This window comes from Haplochromis burtoni, unplaced genomic scaffold (genome assembly GCF_018398535.1).
Source record: "Haplochromis burtoni strain Fernald_Lab_line unplaced genomic scaffold, NCSU_Asbu1 Contig_1178, whole genome shotgun sequence".
Lineage (NCBI taxonomy): Eukaryota > Metazoa > Chordata > Actinopteri > Cichliformes > Cichlidae > Haplochromis > Haplochromis burtoni.
The window spans coordinates 39,070-48,237 of record NW_024583539.1 but is presented as its reverse complement, the minus strand read 5'-3'; the positions used below and the strand labels follow the sequence as shown (position 1 = coordinate 48,237).

Sequence of the window (9,168 nt, the reverse complement as noted above, 5' to 3'; positions counted from 1 at the left end):
TTTTGTGATTGGAGGAAAAGATGGTTTATTTAAACACCAAAAAGAACATTTTGGTCAATCACCACCTTTACTGGGTTTGGTCACAAAAGTTGTTATGCACATTTTATTGGTTATCACATTTTTAATTTACATCTTAAATCCATGTCTTTGGACTGTGGGAGAAAGCCGTTGAAAACCCATGCATATACAGGGAGAATATGCAAACTCAACAAAGAAAGACCCTGGCCTGGTGGAACTGAACTCATAACCTTCTTCCTCTGAGGCAACAGTGGTAATCACCATGCTGCCATCTGCAGTTAGTGGGGATAGGTTAATTGGAAAGTCTAAATTGCCCATGGGTGTGAATGCAGGAGTGAATGTGAGTGCAAATGGTTGTCTGTGTCTATGCGTTACCCCTGTGACAGACTGGCAATCTGTCCAGGGTGTACCCCGCCTCTCGCCTTAAGACTGCTGGGATAGGTTCCAGCGCCCCTCGCAACCCTGAAAAAGGAAAGTGGATTGGATGAATGATTGGATGAAACTTAAATCCAGCTCTTTATTAATTCCGCAATAACATTGAATCTTTTTTGTATTTTGTCATTTTTTCTCAGATGCAGTTTTTCTTCATATTGTTCCAAACAAATCCCAGTTTTTTGAATATGAGTCAGTTAGTTTTTACTGTGAGGAGCCTTCTCATGGAGATGTGTTATATAAGATGAAAGAGGAAGTAGAGCAATGCAGCAAAACCAGTAAGAAAACAACAGTAACGACAACAGGATCAGAGTGCACCATTCATCCTCTTTATGCAAGTGACAGTGGAGAATACTGGTGTGGGACAGCAGGAGGGAAGAGAAGCAACATTATCAACATCAATGTCACTGGTATGTTTTAGTGAAGGCAGTATTTTGTCACAAACAAACACAAGTTCAACATTTTATAACTTGAAATCACTTGTCATTCAGCTGGTTCTGTGATCCTGGAGAGTCCTGCTGTTCCTGTGATGGAGGGAGAAGCTGTGACGCTGCGCTGCAGAAACAAGACGTCTTTATCCAATATCACAGCTGATTTCTACAAAAATGGAGTTCACAACAGGAGCAGCTCCTCAGGAAGCCTGACCATCCAAGGAGTTTTAAAGTCTGATGAAGGACTTTACAAGTGCAAAATCGCAGGAGCTGGAGAATCACCAGAGAGCTGGCTGTCTGTCTCTGCGCCATGTTTCGGTTTCACAGGTGAGAAACAGCAATGTTTCAAAATAATTATACACATGTGTGATGCAAATATTTGCAAAGCCTTTCAGTATGTTTTTTTTTTCTTTGTGGGGTTAATCATCAGTTATTGAAGAAGGTTCTTTGGACCTTTTAGAGGACTTTGGTGTAGGATTTGTAACATTTTAAACATGCAAGTGTGAAATTATTAATAGTGAAATTTATACTTAATCTTTCTTCAAACTCGATAAATGTACATTCAACAACTTATCTAGACAGTTACAACAAGAGGAGCCACTGTGCTGCTACTACACCTTGGATCGTTGTCACTATTTTACTGAGCACTCTGATTGCAGTGGTGGGACTCTATCACTTCCGCAAAGATTTGTACAGAGGTAAAAAAAGGGGGAAACATTTTTATATAATTAAATTAAATGTATATATATTCAGTTGCTAATGTTTCTTCAGTTTCTTTAATTGCTCTATTCATCTGTTGTGATTATTGGTTATTGCAGTTATTTTTCCTTTTTTTATTGCAGCTTTGGTCTATTGGTCAACAATGGCACGTGGTTCAGGCTCAACAGAAGATCAAACAGGACAGAACACAATCAGTAAGAAATGCCTTTACTATCAGCAATAACATCCCATTAGATTAAGTTTCTCATAAGAAATCTGTTTTTTAATTTCATTTCATTTTCTGTTACTGTATTTCATTTTATTTTTTACCTTATTTAATAATAACTGTGTTATCTGGTGTGATCCTATTATTGACGATGAGAGGCAGACATGGGTCGTAATTACTGATGTTGCTGTGGTTATCTGCTCCCTCACTCCCACTGTTTGTCTCCATCAGATGAAGTTGAATTGTGTCCTAATCCAGTTTATCATTCTTTGGGCCAGGGTGACACTCAACCTCTAGGTAAAAATCATTGTGATGATATAGTATAACTCTGCACATAATATTTAGTAAAATCTGGTTAAAAAGTACAACTGCTCTACCCTCTAGAATTTTCCATGACCCCACAGCTGTGTCATCAGTACCACTCCTCTTTCAACTCTTCATTATCTTGACAGCTTCACATTTCCTCCTTACTAATGCTCTGCACTTCCTGATTCACTAAGTTTCCTTGATCTGCCCTCCCCGCTCTCTTATTTGCCGATCCCTTCTTTTGTATGCTCGCCTACACTTATTCATTCTGCCATCAAGTCTAATCACCTTCTTTCGTCTGTCGACCAAACACTGACATTTTTCCTAACAGAACATGTTTCAGCACAGCCATTTTGATCATTTCACAAAACCATTCTTCTACCTAATACGAAATAAGAAATGAACATTTTATTGCTAGTATAATATCACATTGTTGCCAAAATATACAATACTATGACTAACTGTTATTTTGTACTCCTTTAATAATTATGTTGATATTAAATTGTTCTCCCTGTTTATTACATCTATTATCACAATTTAAACAATGTTATTGCTGAGAGGTGATGAAAAGTGTTGTAAATAAGTGATTGAATTAGATTCAGGGCAGCACGGTGGCACGGTGGTTAGCACTGTTGCCGTACAGCAAGAAGGTCCTGAGTTCACTTCCACCATCAGGCCGGGGTCTTTCTGTGTGGAGTTTGCATGTTCTCCCCGTGTTTGCGTGGGTTTCCTCCGGGTACTCCGGCTTCCTCCCACCGTCCAAAGACATGCAGCTTGTGGGGATAGGTTGATTGGATAATCCAAATTGTCACTAGGTGTGAATGTGCGAATGAAAGTGAGTGCAAATGGTTGTCTGTCCCTGTGTGTTAGCCCTACAACAGACTGGCGACCTGTCCAGGGTGTACCCCGCCTCTCGCCCCATGACAGCTGGGATAGGTTCCAGCGACCCTGAAAAGGAAAGTGGAGGCGAATGGAAGGATGAATTAGATTCAATTTTGTTAACCAACATATTCAATTTAATCTCTCTTCAAACAGAAACAGTGAAAACCACAGTAGCATACATGGCTTCACCAGGTATCTACCAAGCTGTGGCAGAGGATGCTTGCTATTCTACAATACCGTAGGTAAGACTGAGAACAATGATGCCTTATGCTCTGCATTCATCTAACATGTGATGAATGGTTGAGACTAATGAATTACTGATGAATCACTGGTTGCAACACCATTGGCAATCACGTTTTTCTGATACTTGACAATGAGTCTTTCACTTCAAAATGGTTTTGCAGCTCTTTCCAGATGACTTTGTTTCTCCATGCTTTAGTTTCTTTTCAATCGTGGCATGATCATGTTGCTCTTTAACCTGCTTCTCTGGTTCTTTTTAGTGATTTCTTTATTCAGTAAGAGCGGCAATATTCATGTCTGGGTATGATTAGTGAAGCTGAACTCACTGTTCCAAAAAAGTAACATTTAATAACAAACTTGTCTTACAACAGATATCAATGTTTCTTGGCATTAGTTCATGTGACATGAGTCTTTTGTAACATAACTGTATCATAGACACTAAAAATTCAAATATAAAACAAACAAAATGTTAAATTTATTTCATCCACTCATTCTTTTCTGCTCCTTGATTTCAGTGTTGCTGTTGGGTTGGAGCCGATCCTAGGAAAGGTATACCTTGGACAGGTCGCCAGTCTATCATGGGTCTGTAGCATGTCCTCAACTTGTGGAGGCATCATGGGATATTTGTGAACATACCCATGTAAACCACTGATCTCCGCCAACTCCGCCTTGAACAACACCCCAGGCCAAACCAGGACCAGGGTTTTGATAAATTGGATAAGTCTACCACAGCCCACTGTGTATGCCCTTGGCACCTTACCAGAATGCTGTATTTCCCTCCTGGACTGAGATCATCTTCATCGGGTGGCTGTAGCTCAGGTGGTAGAGCAGGTCATCTAGTGACCAGAAGGTTGGTGGTTCAATCCCTGTTGGCTCCAGTCTGCATGCCAAAGATCCTTGGGCAAGATGTTAACACCAAGTTGCTCTCTGATGCATCCATCGGAGTATGAATGTGTGTGAATGTCAGTTGTGCTTGTGCGAATGGGTGTGAATGGGTGAATGCACAAGTTGTGTAAAGCGCTTTGAGTGCTCAGAAGAGTGGAAAAGCGCTATATAAGAACTAGTCCATTTACCATTTACCATCAGTGGAGGTGGGCAGCTTCCTGCAAGTTGGAAGGACAACCCTTAGCCACTAAGGAGTAAAAGCAGATGAAAAAGGGCTGATTCATTAACATCTAGTGACCAGAAGGTTGGTGGTTCAATCCCTGTCGGCTCCAGTCTGCATGCCAAAGATCCTTGGGCAAGATGTTAACACCAAGTTGCTCTCTGATGCATCCATCAGAGTGTGAATGCTGAAAAAGCTCTTAACCATAGAAGAAAGTTCTTCTGTTAATGGATGAATAACACATGCTGTATAAAGTGCTTTGAATACTCTCGGAGAGTAGACTCAGAATCAGTTCATAGACAGAACATGCAGATCCCGTATAAAAAGCCATCAGCTGGCCCAAGAAATCATAATTACACTATGCAAATGAAATATAAAATTTGTAAACTGTAATCACTCCCAACCTTTTGTAAGATAAATCTCACTTTAAATTATCAATCATAACTTGAAATTGAAAGTTCCTGTTTATCAACTGATGGCATACGGTTTTTATGTTTTAAAGCTTTGAAAAACACGCTCAGGTATGAGTGAGACTGAAAACATGGAAGTAACTCAGAATTATCCGGTTTTGTTTATCCTCTATTATTTGTCAGTTCAAACCAATTGTTGATCACATTACACCTTTGCAGAAAATTTTATGATTAAGCCTAATAAAAGTTAATATAAATTAAATATCAACTGCACACGTGGTGTACTGATCTACTGATGTTCAAAAATGAGAATCAGAATGGACAAGGAAAATAATTTAAGTGACTTTGCTCACTGACAATGTGGCCAGATACAGCATTAAAATGGAGTCAATGGATCTTAACTATATATATTCAGTACCTGTAAGTATTTGAGCTAAAGTGTAGAAAAGGGTGATCTTATTGCTTAGATTTATTTATTTCATCCAAAAAATCATACATTTTTAGCTTAGCTCAAAAAACGAATCCAACAAATCCACCCAGTGAAATTGTGACTTAGTCATAAGAAACATTATCACTGATGTTACTGTAGTTACCTGTCTCTGTAGCTTTCCAACATACGATGAATGTGAACTGTCCTTTAGACTCATAGCCATGCATGACACTAAACTGTGATTAAAAATATTTTAATAGTAGATATTAAGCAACATTAAAAACTTTGCCAAGTACTTTTGCAATAAAGGTGAGTGTTTTATTAAGCAAAAATGTGGCATCCAACTGATTTAATCCGCCTGTTGTCACAGCAGAACCAGGAACCATCGCAGAGATCCCCTCGGCGGGTCCCTACCAACCCATAGTAGAAAATCATTAATTGACTCACAACAGACGCTCCGAAAACTAATGTTTAAATTCAAAAACACATGTGATATGCTGAAAAGCAAATAGTTTAGTTTCTTTTTGTTCTGCACTTCCTTTATACCTTACAGTAAGCAGCGGTTTATCCAGCTTGTACTTGAACAAGCTGTACAGTACATTTTCAGATCAGGTTTGGTGTGCATGTCTATAAATTGATATAGCTTGTGTGCATTCATTTAGCTACAGATGCAAGCCATGTGGTTCTTAGCATATGTGAAGTTCGAATACTAACAAAAGAACATGTCTGTTATTTAGATGTTGAACTTAACTTAAAAGTGTATGAATGCTTTTACAAGAAAAGAGCTGCACTGGCTTTCAAAAACACTCACTGTGGTTAACTCCTAATCTTAAAGTGTTTTGAAACTGTTTTTTTCTGAAACAGACACACCAAGCTTGTGGTCAGCAGTCAAATATACCCGTGAAGCACGACTCTGTGCATGTCTGTAACTGGAATATGGTTGATTAAAAAATGGTGTCTTGTTTCTACTCAATAAAGCCAAAGACTTTCTATATTTATTTGGTCAGACTGTGTGAAATCAGATGACGGGAGCTCAGTGGGTGTTAGTGATGCTATGATTATGAAGGAAGTGAGGTGGTGCACAAATAGTGTTTATTTCTTGTGAAGAATATCAAATCTGATTTTCAACTTTTTAACCCAGATGCCATCCAGAAGCTCAACCTAATCAGGAGATACTCCCTGATCTAAATTCTATTCTAGGCCCAAAACTAACAAAAAAGGAGAACTGCAATGTGTGTGGATTCTCTCCCACTACACTTTCATTCATAAATGATCAAAAGTAGAAAGGTTAAGTATTAATTCCTGACAACTATTGCTTTTGATAAAGTAAACATTTATACAACATAAAGCTTTTTTACTTACATGTATATGGTACTGATATATTCTGGCTGAGTACACACAGACCTCCGCAATGCTAAAGCTTTTTTTCTTCAGATGATTTGGCGGTGACGGGTTATCTGGCAAAGATCACAGATCAGCTCTGCTACCATCTAATGGCTATTGTTGGTATTGCTATGGAAGGTGACCAGAAAAATAAAAAGTGCCACAGTATCTAGGGACTTACTAAATCTGGATAAAAAAACTATGAAACTGTGAGTGTGTGTCTGTGGGCGTGTGGCAAAGTTTCTATTGACGCTTTCATTTTCCAGCTCAAACTGTCCTCTACAGCAAAGATAAGCCTTGAGGTATCATCGAAAGGAAAAAAACAATGTGCACTGTCCCCTTTTAGGATTTGGTAGCAGGGCAGAGGTCATATCATACTAAATGCTCTGTGAGTTTTTAATATATATTTAGATGAGTAATGCATGTTACTCATTTTACTAATGCTTGAAAACACTATTAAAACTACAAGTCACAAAATTTGGACACGCTTTCTCATATAATGGTTTTTCTTTAATTTTAATACTTTCAACATTGTAGATACAAACCTAATATGTTAAGGTAGATATATGGAATTATGTAGCAAAGAAAAAAAATTACATAATTCTAAATATGTAATACTTTCAACATTGTAGATACAAAATAAAGACACTAAATATATTATTAATTTATAAATATATTAGGCTAGATTTATGGAATTATGTAGCAAAAATATATATATACATAACTCTAAATATGTCATATAATATAGATTCCTCAAAGTAGTCACTGTTTGCTTTGTTGACTGCATTGCAAACCTTTGGCCTTCTCTCAATGAGCTTCATAACGTAGTCACCTGAAATACTTCACAGGTGTGTCAGGGATCATTTGTGGAATTTCTTGCTTTGGTTAGGACCACAAGTTGTGTTGTGCCGAAGTCAGGTCGGTAAACAGCTGACAGCCTTATTTGACAGCAGGTAGAATTCATATCATGGCACGAACCAATCAGCTAAATAAAGAGAAATGACAGTCCATCATTACTTTAAGAACTGAAGGTCAGTCAGTGTGGAAAACTTCAAATGTGACCCCAAGTGCAGTCGCACTTGAGAGGAAGACCAAGATTGACCTCTGCTGCTGGGGATAAATTCATCCGAGTGGCCAGCTTAAAGTTAATAGCATCTCGGATTAGAGCCCAGACAAATGCCACACAGAGTTCCAGTAGCAGACACATCTCCACATCAGCTGTTGAGAGGATACTGTGTTAATCAGACATTTATGGTCAAATTGCTGCTAAAAAACACTACTAAGGAAAGCAATAAGCAGAAGAGATTTGTTTGGGCTAAGAAATCTGCACTTTGGTCTGATGTGTCCAAATTTGAGAAGTTTGGTTTTACCTGTCTTTTTAAATGGACTGGTTACAGGACTTTTCTACTCTACATGACCTTTCAAAGCACGTTTTCCGTTGAGAGTCACTAACACACTGCATCACAGTATGTTACCGCATCTGCTCCAAGGCAGATAGAGCAAGGCTTCAGAGTGTAGTCAAGGCAGCACAGGAGATCATCAGCTGCCCTCTCCCGTCCCTGATGGACATTTATTCCTCCTGTTGCCTCAGCAGAGCAGCAAACATCAAAGACAGCTCCCACCCTGGTTTCGGCCTGTTCAACCTGCTTCCCTCAGGGAAGTGCTGCAGGTGTATCAGCACAAAGCACAAAGGCCCACAGACTCACAAATAAATTCTTTTCAAAGGCCATAACCACCCTGAACTCACACATGCACTGACGACTAGTGATGGGAATAACGGCATTACATATAACGGCGTTACTTTTTCCGTAACGAGTAATCTAACTAATTACTATTCCTATTGTTACAACGCTGTTACAGTTACTAACAAGAAAATGCGATCCGTTGCTATTTTTCAACAAACAGACGGTTGAAGCTGTGTTCAGCTTACTGCATCTTATATCAGTTGCATGGAAGTAGCTGACTACGTAAGTAATCTGGACGCTACAGCTTTAAGCAGCTCCCGCGGTAATCACGATCACTGTCCAGCACAACACCTGGAGCTAAGGGGGCAAAACAAACGCATGAGTGCTGCTGTTTGACTGAGGAAGAATAAAGTAGTCGTGGTAATCCAATCACATGACCACTTAAAGACAAAGCAACAAGGTGATATATACCAGTATATACCAGAGTCATGATAAACAATATATACGCAGCGTTTTTCCTCAATAGTTTCGTCACGTTTACTGTCTGACAGCGCAGCGAGACCTCTCTGCTTATGAGAGAGGGAAAGAAAAACAGGGCAAGTTTTAGGAGTGAGGGCGAGAGAGAGAGAGAAAGACAGCAGAAAAAGAGAGAGAGCGAGTTTTGAGATGTGAGAGATTTGTGACGTTTAGCGTGTTTGGAGTGTGTAGTTAGTGTGTAGTGTTGTGGATAGTTTTGTGTTGTGTCAGAACAATGAGGCGACTGCTGTCTCCAAGTATAAAACAGGAGTTATACACCTGCTGCTGTCAGACCTGCAGGTATCAGGCTGTGACGTTCTCCTTTAAAGTGGACAGAAATTATGTTTTTGGAGTGGCACAAATAATTTTTGTGGCATCTTATTGAATGCAGAACAGCTGATTGTT

General features: G+C 39.1%; 1 protein-coding gene across 1 annotated transcript; it reads left to right on the top strand.

The window, feature by feature from the left end:
* The first annotated feature begins 59 nt into the window (after positions 1-59).
* On the top strand, positions 60-4,095 carry LOC102295160 (low affinity immunoglobulin gamma Fc region receptor II-a). Its single transcript, XM_005951871.2, has 7 exons — positions 60-860; positions 942-1,208; positions 1,460-1,579; positions 1,724-1,795; positions 2,038-2,103; positions 3,148-3,236; positions 3,750-4,095. The coding sequence occupies exons 1-6, from the start codon at positions 695-697 to the stop codon at positions 3,234-3,236; spliced, it is 780 nt and encodes a 259-aa protein (XP_005951933.1). The 5' UTR covers positions 60-694; the 3' UTR covers positions 3,750-4,095.
* Positions 4,096-9,168: the final 5,073 nt, after the last annotated feature.

Excerpts from the sequence above, each read along its gene's own strand:
- LOC102295160 (XM_005951871.2), top strand. The coding sequence starts at position 695 with ATGAAAGAGGAAGTAGAGCAATGCAGCAAAACCAGTAAGAAAACAACA. Across the intron at positions 1,209-1,459 it reads GCCATGTTTCGGTTTCACAG|ACAGTTACAACAAGAGGAGC; the intron begins GTGAGAAACAGC and ends CAACTTATCTAG. Across the intron at positions 1,580-1,723 it reads CCGCAAAGATTTGTACAGAG|CTTTGGTCTATTGGTCAACA; the intron begins GTAAAAAAAGGG and ends TTTTTATTGCAG.